The 14154-nt window shown below is 39.4% G+C and overlaps 1 protein-coding gene across 14 annotated transcripts in view; it reads right to left on the bottom strand.

The window, feature by feature from the left end:
* The window catches only part of PTPRT (protein tyrosine phosphatase receptor type T), a 1098035-nt gene that overhangs the window by 239846 nt on the left and 844035 nt on the right, over positions 1-14154 (bottom strand). For all 14 annotated transcript variants that reach the window (XM_082361692.1, XM_082361703.1, XM_082361700.1 and 11 more), the window contains exon 12: positions 10664-10937. In XM_082361692.1, coding sequence (XP_082217818.1) covers positions 10664-10937 — 274 coding nt within the window. The remainder of the gene's footprint in view (positions 1-10663; positions 10938-14154) is intronic.

Raw genomic sequence — 14154 nt, 5'->3', positions numbered from 1 at the left:
AGTAAAGAGGATCCAAAATCTTGGAAATAGAATGGAGAAAATACAAGAAACGTTTAACAAGGACCTAGAAGGATTAAAGAGCAAATGAACAATGATGAACAACACAATAAATGAAATTAAAAATTCTCTAGAAGGAATCAATAGCAGAATAACTGAGTCAGAAGAACGGATAAGTGACCTGGAAGATAAAATAGTGGAAATAACTATCGCAGAGCAGAAAAAAGAAAAAAGAATTAAAAGAATTGAGGACAGTTTTAGAGACCTCTAGGACAACATTAAATGCACCAACATTCGAATTATAGGGGCCCCAGAAAAAGAAGAGAAAAAGAAAGGGACTGAGAAAATATTGGAAGAGATTATAGTTGAAAACTTCTCTAATAGGGGAAAGGAAACAGTCAATCAAGTCCAGGAGGCACAGAGAGTCCCATACAGGATAAATCCAAGGAGAAACACGCCAAAACACATTATTACTCAAACTATCAAAAATTAAATACAAAGAACAAATATTAAAAGCAGCGAGGGAAAAGCAACAAGTAACATACAGGGGAATCCCCATAAGGTCAACAGCAGCTCTTTCAGCAGAAACTCTGCAAGGCAGAAGGGAGTGGCAGGACATATTTAAAGTGATGAAAGGGAAAAACCTAAAACCAAGATTACTCTACCCAGCAAGGATCTCATTCAGATTCAATGGAGAAATTAAGACCTTTACAGACAAGCAAAAGCTAAGAGAATTCAGCACCACCAAACCAGCTTTACAACAAATGCTAAAGGAACTTCTCTAGGCAGGTAACACAAGAGAATGAAAACACCCACAAAAACAAACCCAAAACAATTAAGAAAATGGTAATAGGAACATACATATCAATAATTACCTTAAATGTAAACGGATTAAATGCTCCAACCAAAAGACATAGACTGGCTGAATGGATACAAAAACAAGACCAGTATATATGCTGTCTACCAGAGACCCATTTCAGACCTAGGGACATATACAGACTGAAAGTGAGGGGATGGAAAAAGATATTCCATACAAATGGAAAACAAAAGAAAGGTGGAGTAGCAATTCTCATATCAGACAAAATAGACTTTAAAATAAAGACTATTACAAGAGACAAAGAAGGACACTACATAATGATCAAGGGATCAATCCCAGAAAAAGATATAGTAATTGTAAATATTTATAAACCCAACATAGGAGCACCTCAATACACAAGGCAAATGCTAACAGCCATAAAAGGGGAAATTGACAGTAACACAATCATAGTAGGGGACTTTAATACCCCACTTTCACCAATGGACAGATCATCCAAAATGAAAATAAATAAGGAAACACAAGCTTTAAATGATACATTAAACAAGATGGACTTAATTGATACTTATAGGACATTCTATCCAAAAACAACAGAATACAGCTACTTCTCAAGTACTCATGGAACATTCTCCAGGACAGATCATACCTTGGGTCACAAATCAAGCCTTGGTAAATTTAAGAAAATTGAAATCGTATCAAGTATCTTTTCTGACCACAACACTATGAGACTATATATCAATTACAGGAAAAAAAATCTATAAAAATTACAAACAAATGGAGGCTAAACAATACAGTACTAAATAAACAAGAGATCACTGAAGAAATCAAAGAGGAAATTAAAAAATATCTAGAAACAAAAGACAATGAAAAAACGACAATGCAAAACCTATGGGATGCAGCAAAAGCAGTTCTAAGAGGGAAGTTTATAGCAATACAATCCTACCTCAAGAAACAAGAAACATCTCAAATAAACAATATAACCTTACACCTAAAGCAATTAGAGAAAGAAGAACAGTAAACACCCAAAGTTAGCAGAAGGAAAGAAATCATAAAGATCAGATCAGAAATTAATGAAAAAGAAATGAAGGAAACAACAGCAAAGATCAATAAAACTAAAAGCTGGTTCTTTGAGAAGATAAACAAAATTGATAAACCATTAGCCAGACTCATCAAGAAAAAAAGGGAGAAGACTCAAATCAATAGAATTAGAAACGAAAAAGGAGAAGTAACAACTGACACTGCAGAAATACAAAGGATTATGAGATTACTACAGCAACTATATGCCAATAAAATGGACAACCTGGAAGAAATGGACAAATTCTTAGAAAAGCGCCACCTTCCGAGACTGAACCAGAAGAAATAGAAAATATAAACAGAGCAATCACAAGCACTGAAATTGAAACTGTGATTAAACATCTTCCAACAACAAAAGCCCAGAACCAGACGGTTTCACAGGCGAATTCTATCAAACATTTAGAGAAGAGCTAACATCTTTCTTTCTCAAACTCTTCCAAAATATAGCAGAGGGAGGAGCACTCCCAAACTCATTCTACGAGGCCACCATCACCCTGATACCAAAACCAGACAAAGATGTCACAAAATAAAGAAAACTACAGGCCAATATCACTGATGAACATAGATGCAAAAATCCTCAACAAAATACTAACAAACAGAATCCAACAGCACATTAAAAGGATCATACACCATGATCAAATGGGGTTTATCCCAGGAATGCGAGGATTCTTCAATATACGTAAATCAATCAATGTGATAAACCATATTAACAAATTGAAGGAGAAAAAACATATGATCATCTCAACAGATGCAGAAAAAGCTTTCGACAAAATTCAACACCCATTTAGGGTAAAAACTCTCCAGAAAGTAGGCATAGAGGGGACTTACCTCAACGTAATAAAGGCAATATATGACAAACCCACAACCAACATCGTTCTCAGTGGTGAAAAACTGAAACCGTTTCCCCTAAGATCAGGAACAAGACAAGGTTGCCCACTCACCACTATTATTCAATATAGTTTTGGAAGTTTTAGCCACAGCAATCAGAGAAGAAAAAGAAATAAAAGGAATCCAAATCAGAAAAGAAGTAAAACTGTCATTGTTTGCAGATGACATGATATTACACATAGAGAATCCTAAAGATGCTACCAGAAAACTACTAGAACTAATCAATGAATTTGGTAAAATAGCAGGATATGAAATTAATGCACAGAAATCTCTTGCATTCCTATACACTAATGATAAAATATCTGAAAGAGAAATTAAGGAAACACTCCCATTTACCACTGCAACAAAAAGAATAAAATACCTAGGAATAAACCTACCTAAAGAGACAAAAGACCTGTATGCAGAAAACTATAAGACACTGATGAAAGAAATTAAAGGTGATACAAACAGATGGAGAGATATACCATGTTCTTGGATTGGAAGAATCAACACTGTGAAAACGACTATACTACCCAAAGCAATCTACAGATTCAGCGCAATCCCTATCAAACTACCAATGGCATTTTTCACAGAACTAGAACAAAAAATTTCACAATTTGTATGGAAACACAAAAGACCCCAAATAGACAAAGCAATCTTGAGAAAGAAACACGGAGCTCGAGGAATCATGTTCCCAGACCTCAGACTATACTACAAAGCTACAGTAATCGAGCCAGTATGGTACTGGCACAAAAACAGAAATATAGATCAATGGAACAGGATAGAAAGCCCAGAGATAAACCCACGCACATATGGTCACCTTATCTTTGATAAAGGAGGCAAGAATAGACAATGGAGAAAAGACAGCCTCTTCAATAAGTGGTGCTGGGAAAACTGGACAGCTACATGTAAAAGAATGAAATTAGAACACTCCCTAACACCATACACAAAAATAAACTCAAAATTATTAAAGACCTAAATGTAAGGCCAGATAATATAAAACTCTTAGAGGAAAACATCGGCAGAACACTCTATGACATAAATCACAGCAAGATCCTTTTTGACCCACCTCCTAGAGAAATGGAAATAAAAACAGAAATGAACAAATGGGACCTAATGAAACTTAAAAAGCTTTTGCACAGCAAAGGAAACTATAAACAGATGAAAAGACAACCCACAGAATGGGAGAAAATATTTGCAAATGACGCAACTGACAAAAGATTAATCTCCAAAATATACAAGCAGCTCATGCAGGTCAATATGAAAAGAACAAATAACCCAGTCCAAAAATGTGCAGAAGACCTAAATAGACATTTCTCCAAAGAAGATATACACATTGCCAACAAACGCATGAAAGGATGCTCAACATTACTAATCATTAGAGAAATGCAAATCAGAACTACAGTGAGATATCACCTCACATGGGTCAGAATGGTCATTATCAAAAAATCTACAAACAATAAATGCTGGAGAGGTGTGGAGAAAAGGGAACCCTCTTGCACTCTTGGTGGGAATGTAAATTGATACAGCCACTATGGAGAACAGTATGGAAGTTCCTTAAAAAACTAAAAATAGAACTACCATACAACCCAGCAATCCCACTACTGTGCATATACCCTGAGAAAACGATAATTCAAAAAGAGTCATGTATCACAATGTTTTTTGCAGCACTATTTACAATAGCCAGGACATGGAAGCAACCTAAGTGTGCATTGACAGATGAATGGATAAAGAAGATGTGGCACATATATACAATGGAATATTACTCAGCTATAAAAAGAAATGAAATTGAGTTATTTGTAGTGAGGTGGATGGACCAAAGTCTGTCATACAGAGTGAAGTAACTCAGAAAGAGAAAAACACATACCGTATGCTAACACATATATATGGAATCTAAAAAAAAGAAACAAAATGGTTCTGAAGAACCTAGGGGCAGGACAGGAATAGAGACGCAGATGTAGAGAATGGACTTTAGGACACAAGGAGGGGGAAGAGTAAGCTGGGATAAAGTGAGAGAGTGGCAGTGACATACATACACTACCAAATGTAAAATAGATAGCTAGTGGGAAGCAGCCACATAGCACAGGGCGATAAGTTCCATGCCTTGTGACCACCTAGAGGGGTGGGATAGGGAGGCTGGGAGGGAGACACCAGAGGGAGGGGATATGGGGATATATGTATACGTATGGCTGATTCACTTTGTTATACAGCAGGAACTAACACACCATTGTTAAGCAATTATACTCCAATAAAGATGTTAAAAAAATACACACAATGTTGTAAATAAAAAGAACAGGTTAACATATAGTGAGTACTGGTGTGGATGGCTCTTAGATAATATGATTGGAAAGTTCCCAAAGGATATGACATTGAAGATGAGGCCTGAAAACTGAGAATGTACTAGTTCTTCAAAGAATGAAGAAGAGAGACGTGGATAATATAGCAGCCTGAAAGAGGTCCCTGAAGTGAGAAAAATATGTTGGAATGCATGAGAAATAATGTCTTAGAAAATGGTCAAGAGAGGAGGGGTAGTTGAAATGTAGCAGGAATGGTCTAACTATATCTGGAGTACAGTGCTAGGTTCTGGTTACCCCTTTTTAAGGAAGGCACTGGAAAAAAGGAGTCTGTCTATAGGAGAACAGAATAAACAGGATGAAAGAGATACAGAAATCATGCCATATGAGAAATAGAAGTAATTGCATATTAAATATCAATGAGAGATGGCCTGGGTGGCCAGGGATGGTAGTTGATACTGTCGTATTTTCTCCAAAAGGCTGACATGGTAAAGAATGATTTGATTTGTTCCAATCAATACAAGTGTCCAAGAGTAGAGAGTTAAGGGGACAGAATTTGGCTTTATAGAAAGGAGAAAGTTCTAACAATTTTTCTTGTTCAACAAAGGAATCAACTCTTTCCCCCCAAAGAATTGCAGTGGTCAAGCTGCAGCTATATAATGCCTTGCCAAGAACACTTTATTAGAGATTTCTATGTTGGCTTCTGGTGTAGATTAGATGACACCTCAAAATCATCCAATTCTTAACCGCTATAGATCTGTAATATTGTTGTATCCACAACAAATAGTTACAGTATGGCCTGATTCGCAAGAAAGACAGATGCTGAGAACTCAGCACCAAAGACAGTGCTTCAACAGGTGGGACTGACCTTGTTATCTGTAAGAAAGCATAAATGGGTTAATGGGATATTGGGTTGGCCCAAAAGCTCGTTTGGGTTTTTCCATAAGTTGCTATGGAAAAACCGGAATGAACTTTTGGGCCAACCCAATACTAATCTGATCAGAATTCCAAACGCAAGTGCCTGTGAACAACTCACACTTCATGAAAGTGCGTGCGAGGACTCTGCAGACCATGCTTCATAATGGACATCATACTCGGACTCTCCATGGTGTTTACGGGGCTGGATTAAATTACTCCACATTTACATAGTTCACTGTAGAGTTTACAAAATGCCTTTACTCCCATCCTAATAATAGTCAAGATTTAATGAGTGACCTCCACATTTCTAAACCTAATGACTAATTATTTGACACATTATTTTACTTATTTATTTTTGGTCTCTCCCCCACTAGAATGTAAATGCTATGAGGGCAGGGAGTTTTTGTCTGTTTGGCTTACTGCTTTATTCCCAGCACTCAAAAAAGGTGCCTTTTTTAGGGGGTGGGGGGAACATAGAGTGTGTGCTTGTTAGATGTTTCCTTAATTAATTAATCAATCACATCTAACTCTTTTAATAGGTTACTTAAAAGTCACACAGTTACTAGGGTTTTGTGTATAGGCAGTCTGATTGTAAAGGCTGAATATTTAGCCACTCTGCTAAGCTGAAAAAACATCTTTACTATTCATAGAATAAATATATCTGAACCCTAAAATTCTCTTACCCTGTTTTGACCGAAACTTGTAGATGGGATTGGAAGCAATGAAATTGACTGATAGTAAATCCTTCAACCTTGCCCACAACCATCCTGCAACAAATGGCCATTTCTGCTTTCCTTTAATTTTTTAAACGTAATATAACTTTGCCCTAACCTTTGTTTTTGATCTTCTAGTGATATAGATTTGCTGAATTCTGGTTTTTACTTGACTCAAGACATTTTACCCCTTTATGAAGGGAGTAAAGCATCACTTAAAAAAAATATAGTGCTTCTGTTTTCTGGCTTGCATTATAGTTGCTGATTTTCATGTTTACTTATAGTTTCCTTTATTTCTCCCCCTTTTCTTTGCAGATTGTTGTCTTCTGGCTTTTCTATGATAGATTGGAAGGCTGCCTTTATGTTCCAAAAAAGTATACTTAAAAAAAATCTTAGTATCAAAATGAAAATAGTCATTAGCTATTCCATCCTGTCTAAAGTGGGAAAATTAGCAGATTTTTATTTACATTCATCAATCCTCCAACTCTTCCTTAGTTTTTGTTGACATAAGAGTGAATTACAGACTCAGATCACAACTGTTAACTTTTTACATTATACATCTTTTCTTTAAGTAATTGCTTTTAATATTAACCTCTCTATAACATGTTTAGAGCAATTATTTAGCATTAATGTGATATTTAATTAGTTTCCATGCTCACTGTGGGTCTTTTTATTTCATATTTCTCTATTCTTGATTTCTTTATTTTGATTCATTGCTTGGTCAGTTGCTCTTTGAATGATTTATTAGAAGCAGGACCTGTGGGACCCTCAGGATGGTGAGAACGTCTTTCTGATGCATTTACACAAGAACAACAACTCGGCTGATAAGAAATTTGTGGGTTATAAAATTTTCTCCTCAAAAATCCTCCAGGCTTAACTGCATTGTCTTCTGCCCTTTATGATATGGCGAAATCTGAGGGGGCCAAGCAGAGATGTGTTAGACCAAGAATGACTTTCCTGCTCCTGTGTCCCTTTCACCCAACTCTTCTCGGTAAAACTTAATACTACACAGTAATTTGAAATGGTGTGTGGTTTTTCTCTTGCTAGAAAAATACAATACCCTGAGTGCCAGCTCCCACAGCTTTTTCCTCTCTGTTCCTGTGAGGCCGACTACACCTCAAGACACCTGGCATAAGCACCCATCCAGTTCCATCCCTGCTCGTGTTCCATTACAGCAAACCTTAGTTCCCAAATGGGTGTACACATGGGGTGGGATCAGAGGCATGAGTAATTGAATGGCTTTGTTTCTCTCGGGAGCAGTAGTAGACACTGCTTCTTAGATGAGGTAGCTTCACAGTGGGGTGACTTTTTCCCAATGGCAAAACCGCATGTCTTGAAAACGGTTTCTATTATACGAAGTCTCCTGCCTCATCTGCTGTTCTTCTAGGACCTACCATGCTCAGGTTGGGGAAATCTCTCCTGGGGTCCATTTTCCAGTTTCCTGGGTTCTACAGACTTGGTCTGTTGCTGGGTTTTCAGGAGAATCTTGGTAGGAATGTGATAGCAGGTGAATTGAATGAAGCTATGACTCTGCTCCACAGCATGGAAACCCAACAACACCACTTGATATGCTGCCAAGAGCAGGGAAGGCCATCCCTTCTCAGGGTTGTGCTGAACCAAGAAACTGGCTCATATGGGATGCAGAGAACCAAGAACAAGATGAGCTCCCAGATGCTTCTGGCCATCTTTATGTCTTCCTCCTCAATACCTCAGAGTGGTGCATGCAGAGGGAAGACCAGATGGACAGGTGGAAGGCAGTCTGGCTTCTTTTTGTAGTTTTATACTCTCTGTGAGGAATGTTGCTTGAACCAGTAATGAATGCAGAACTGAAATACCAATGTGGAATCTAAATAGGTAGGTGGACATTTTAAATGTTAATTAGTTTCTCAATCCAGGTTTCTCATAAGGTAATGACTTCCACTGACAGACTAGACTACCTTGGCCACAGGCTGTTCTGTAAGAACTTCACCAAATCTTGCTTCTGTCTCAGCTTTCCCTTCTCCAGTGAGCCAAACACTGTGGAACACGGCACATAAGATTCCCTTACATTTATAGAAGCTCTTTGAGGGCACATACTACATAATCTTAATATGAACTATCGGGTCTAGCAAATGTCACTGTTCATTATCTATTTGTTGGATGAAATATGGCAACCTGAAACATGTCCACAAAAGCATCCTAGATGGAAAATTCTTGAGTATAAGAGGAACTTAAAGATAGTTAGCTTGCAGAACACAAGACCAGATGGGTGTGTGTGTATAGAGGGGAACTGAATGGTGGAAAAGTTCTTATGTAACTGAAAAAAAATACCACCTGAGAAGGTGATTGCACTGTTTCTATTGGGACCTAAAAGTATGGATCAAGAGCAATGGGTAGAAGCTACAATAAATGATATATTTAAGTCAGTTAAAAAAAAGCTTTCTTAGAGCCACAGCCTCCACAAAGATCAGCAAAATTACCACATAAAGAAGTGAGTTCTCTGTCATTGGAGGCATTCAAGAATAAGCACTAACATCATCAAATAAAGGCTGGAGAGCATGTAGAGAAAAGGGAACCCTCCTACCCTGTTTGTGGGAATGTAAACTGGTGCAGCCACTATGGAGAACAGTACGGAGGTTCCTTAAAAAACTAAAAATAGAGTTGCCATATGATCCAGCAATCCCACTCCTGGGCATATACCCTTAGAAAACCATAATTTAGAAAGATACCTGCATCTTAATGTTGACAGCAGCACTATTTACAATAGCCAAGACATGGAAGCAACCTAAATGTTCATCATTTGAATGGATAAAAAAGATGTGGTATATATGTGTGTGTGTGTGTGTGTATATATATATATATATATATATATATACACAATGGAATACTACTCAGCCATAAAAAAGAATGAAATAATGCCATTTGCAGCAACATGGATGGACCTAGAGATTATCATACTAAGTGAAGTAAGTCAGAAAGAGAAAGACAAATATCATATATTACTTAAATGTGGAATCTAAAAAAAATGATACAAATCAACTTATTTACAAAACAGAAATAGACCCATAGACAGAGAAAACAAACTTATGGTTAACAAAGAGGAAACGGGTTGGAGGAGTTTGGGATTAACAGATACGTTACTATATGTAAGCCAGATAAACAACAAGGTACTACTACCGTATAGTGCAGGGAACTATTTACAATATCCTGTAATAAACCATAATGAAAAAGAATATGTATGTATACCTGAATCACTTTGCTGTACACCAGAGAGTAACACAACATGGTAAATCAACTATACTTCAATTTAAAAAAAAGAATAATCATTAACATCAGTTAACCGTGATATTGTAATACTGACTGAAGCACTGTTTTGTATGTAGGGGGAGGGAGGGAGATATTGGATGACCTTTGAGATCCTTTACAGCCCTGTGATTTTGTAATGTTATGACTGGCACTCCTCAGTAACCAAAAAAATATTTGACACAAAAAGTTTACCTTGTCTTTGGGAGAAAAATATTTTCTAATGTGACTAACGGTAATGATAGAGGGGTTAGCAGTCACTGATTAACTAAAACATGTTTAGTGCATTAATAGATATCAAATTTATAGGTATTCTTTTATAGATGAGGAAATTAAGACTCAGATCTGCATATGATTTGCCCAAGTGAAACACCTTTCTATCCTCTAATACAGGTGTCACAGAATTTTTTTCTGTAAAGGGCCATATAGTAAATATTTTAGGCTTTATGCAGCATAGAGTCTATCTCAACTACTCAAGTGTACTGCTGTAGCATCAACGCAGTTACAGACCATGGAAATGAATAGGCGTCACTGTATTCAAAACCAAAAACCAAAAACCAAAAACAACCCTTTACTCACAAAAAAAGGCATGGGTCAGGATCCACGGGCCTTAGTTTGTCAACCTCTGCTCTAAAGCCATGCTGCCTTCTCATTTAAGAATGGAAAAACAAGGCAAGAAATGGCCTCCATGTGGCCATACTTACTCCATTTGCTTTGCTGAGTGCCTGGAAGTAGATGCTGTAGCTTTTCAGAGGGGAAAGAGGTGGGTTCCAGTAGCCATTGTATGTCTTGTTGTCACCCACTGTAAATGGCTGGGTGACAGGCAGGTTGGCAGGCTTCAATTCAGCAGCAAAGTAGTGTAGAGAATCGAGGCTGGAGGCATTCCTATAGCTCACCGGCACCGAAAAGCACTCAATGATGTCAGCTGCCCTCCGTGACTTCTGAAGTCGCTCCTCCTTGACAACCAGCTGATAAACACTGGACAGGAAAGAGGAGAGGCAGATGAGCAACTGCCTGGAGGGATGAACTTTTATTTATCATCTTCACTTCTGTCTGCAACTTAAACCTCCCTCCTGAGCTTCAGACTTACAAACCCGCTGCTTTGTAGAAACAGATTTCCATTTAGATGTTCCAAAGCCAGCTCACACTGCATATGTCCAAAAATGCAACTCAGTTTCAACCCCTACAAACCTGTATGCTCCTCCTTCTACATTTCTTTCCTCAGTGAGGGTAGCATTGCTCATCAAGTGGCCAGATCTTGAATACAGGGCTCATTCTCATTTCCTGCATCCTTGGTTTGCACTCTGCTTTAATCAACAAGCTCTGTTGACTTGACATCAGCCATCTGAACCTGTCCCTCCCTTTTTTTCTCCTCCCATCAAATTGTTGAGGTTGGGCACTTCCCCACCTCTTAGCTGAACTCAGCTAGTCTCTTTGCCTCTAACTGATTGGATCAACTCACCAGTCAATCCACTGACCTTCCTAAACATAAACATTGTCCCTCTTCAAGCACTTTCATAGCTTCTCCATTATTCAAATGAGACAATCGAGACTCCTCATCCTGACCTTTAGGGCACTTTGTGTCTGGCTTCTAGTCTACCCCTCAGAGAGTCTTATGGTAAACCCCTCATTGCAGCTGCTGCAGACCCCATGCTATTGCACAAACCTCCTTTGGATCCCAGCCTATGCCATCACCAGTTCGTGTTTCCTCCATCTGCAATGCCCTCTCATTCAACTTCTGCCTGTGGAAGCCTTTCTCTAAAGGCTAAGCCTATCTTTCATCTCCTCTATGAAGCCGGTATAGATCCTCCAAATCTGAATGACTTTCCCCCTACTCGGCTCCCCCACTGCTCGTTAATGGCTATCTGCTCGGGACGGCAATAACATAAGCATGGAACTGCTGTTTCTAGGTCTAGACTGTGACCTTTTAGGCAGTGGAAGTTGTGGCTTAGTTATCTCTGTATCACTCTCCTCCATCCACATACTGCTCAGCAGGTTGCCTGACACCTATATAGTGATCAGTGAATGCTTGTTCAAAAGGACCAAATTGAACTCAAATTAAAAATAAGCATGAAACCCAACCTGACAGGATGCAGAAACCCTAATCAAGATAAACAGTGATTCTTCTGAGCTCCTGTCTAGTGATCTCACACATTCCCTTCAACTTAGAAGGACTGTAAGAAGGTGTTAATGTGTGAAGAGAGATGACCGAGCCTTTTTAAAACACCAACTCTATGCCAAATGTGTAGGCTCCTTTTATAAAAGTTATCCTAAATTTTGTGAATTCTGATAACATTTTACTATCTCTTCAAATGCCCACAGTTTGTAGTTCTCTTGAATAAATGCCTTTTTTTTTTTTTTTAGAAGATCTTTATTGCACATATCTCTGGGACTCATGATTTAAGCCAATTATCCCAAGAGTACCTCCAGGAACTTTTGCAAATTAATGAAGTGACTGCAGCAGTGGCCTCAAACCAATCATTTAAAGATGGCACAGTGAACGAACACATGGTTTATAAAAATGGAACGTGGTGAGTGCTACCATTCTTCAGTCAGACTACCCATCTAAAGACACTTGGTTAAGAAGCACAACTTGGTGAAGACAGAGGTACAGGATTATTTAATTAGGGAAAAAAGGCTACAGAGGGACTGACCCAAGGAAACATGACACAATCAATAGGTCAAGTCTTCCCCTGGATCTCCTTGAGCATGGGGATGGTCAGCAATGCGGATGGGAAACAAATGGGCATGTGAGTGCTGCCCCTGGATGAGTGATACGTGAGTGGAGGTGAGCAACAGCTCAATGAGATGCCTGCTATCCGCTGTGCACATCTGAACAAGAACTCAACAGCCCAGAGTGCATGTGAGTGACATGTGAGTGAATGCGGCCAACCTCTCTGGGAGCACGAACTACATCTGAGTGTGAACGATGTCCACATGAGGATCTGTAGGACCTGGGTGTCTGAAAGCTGAGTGAACGTGTATACTCTCTGAATGAGCGGGTGTAACATCCAGACAAATGTGAACCTGAGTGTTTGGACACCTAAATAAGTGTGTATGAAATCTGAGTGAGTGTCTCCAACAGCCCAAAGTGTGTGTATGTATTTGTGTGTGTGTGAGACATCCGTATGTGTACATAAAACTGAAGTCAACAAATAATTAAATTAAATTACGACTTTAATATTCATCCTATCCTCAACTCTGAGGTCCTTTTCAATGGTACCATCACTATGGTTATCAGGACAGTTAAGCTCAAAACAGTCCCTGAAAAACAGCACAAAGACCCAAGTCCCAAACTGAGGTCATGGGGTGAGAGTGGAGGAGCACCTATGCCAGTTTTCAGGACCTGTATTACTTTACATATAACAAGAATCTTGAGTAAAACTGAATCTGGCTAGTGTGCTAAGGACTACTTGCTGAGGGTCCGTTACTCATGTGACTCTAATCTATGAGGGGAAGGGCAGAAAGGAATTAAGAGAAAAGGAGCAACAGTCTCTTGGGTTCACCTATCCATGCTTGCAATAGCACCTACAATACTCTACACTGGGCTTGGGGGGCACTCAACCGATCCAGCCCTCCTGCCCTCTTGACCAGGTCAGGAGGGACCAACAGCTTCATCCCTAGAAGCAGGACGTTGAAAAGAGCTGTGGGTCCCTGCTTTCCCCTGAGGCCCAGCCTATCCCTAATCACCACTTGGGTTAATCCCACCCACACGAGAAGACCTCTGTCTCTGTTTCTCAGCCCAGAACTCTCATGCCACCCTTGAATCCTTCTGTCATCCTTACCCCAAAACCTTGGGAGCTTCACTGGGGCTGGATTCCACTCCCTAGAATCATGCTGTTGTCCCTGTCCCTCCGATAATGGGATGGATCAAGAAGAGTCACAAAGGGGCTTCCCTGGTGGCTCCGCTGTTCAGAGTCCGCCTGCCAGTGCAGGGGACACAGGTTCGAGCCCTGGTCCCGGAAGATCCCACATGCCGTGGAGCAACTAAGCCCACGCGCCACAACTACTGAGCCTGTGCTCTAGAGCCCATGAGCCTAGAGCCCATGCTCCGCAACGGGAGAGACCACCGCAGTGAGAGGCCCGTGCACTGCAACGAAGAGTAGCCCCCGCTCGCTGCAACTAGAGAGAGAAAGCCCGCGCAGCAACGAAGACCCAACGCAGCCAAACAATAACAACAACAACAACAAAAAAA

The sequence above is a fragment of the Balaenoptera borealis genome, assembly GCF_965194805.1.
Source record: "Balaenoptera borealis genome assembly, chromosome: 16".
In the NCBI taxonomy this organism is placed as follows: domain Eukaryota; kingdom Metazoa; phylum Chordata; class Mammalia; order Artiodactyla; family Balaenopteridae; genus Balaenoptera; species Balaenoptera borealis.
Note: the sequence above shows the minus strand (reverse complement) of the source record. Positions and strands in the feature narration are given on the sequence as shown.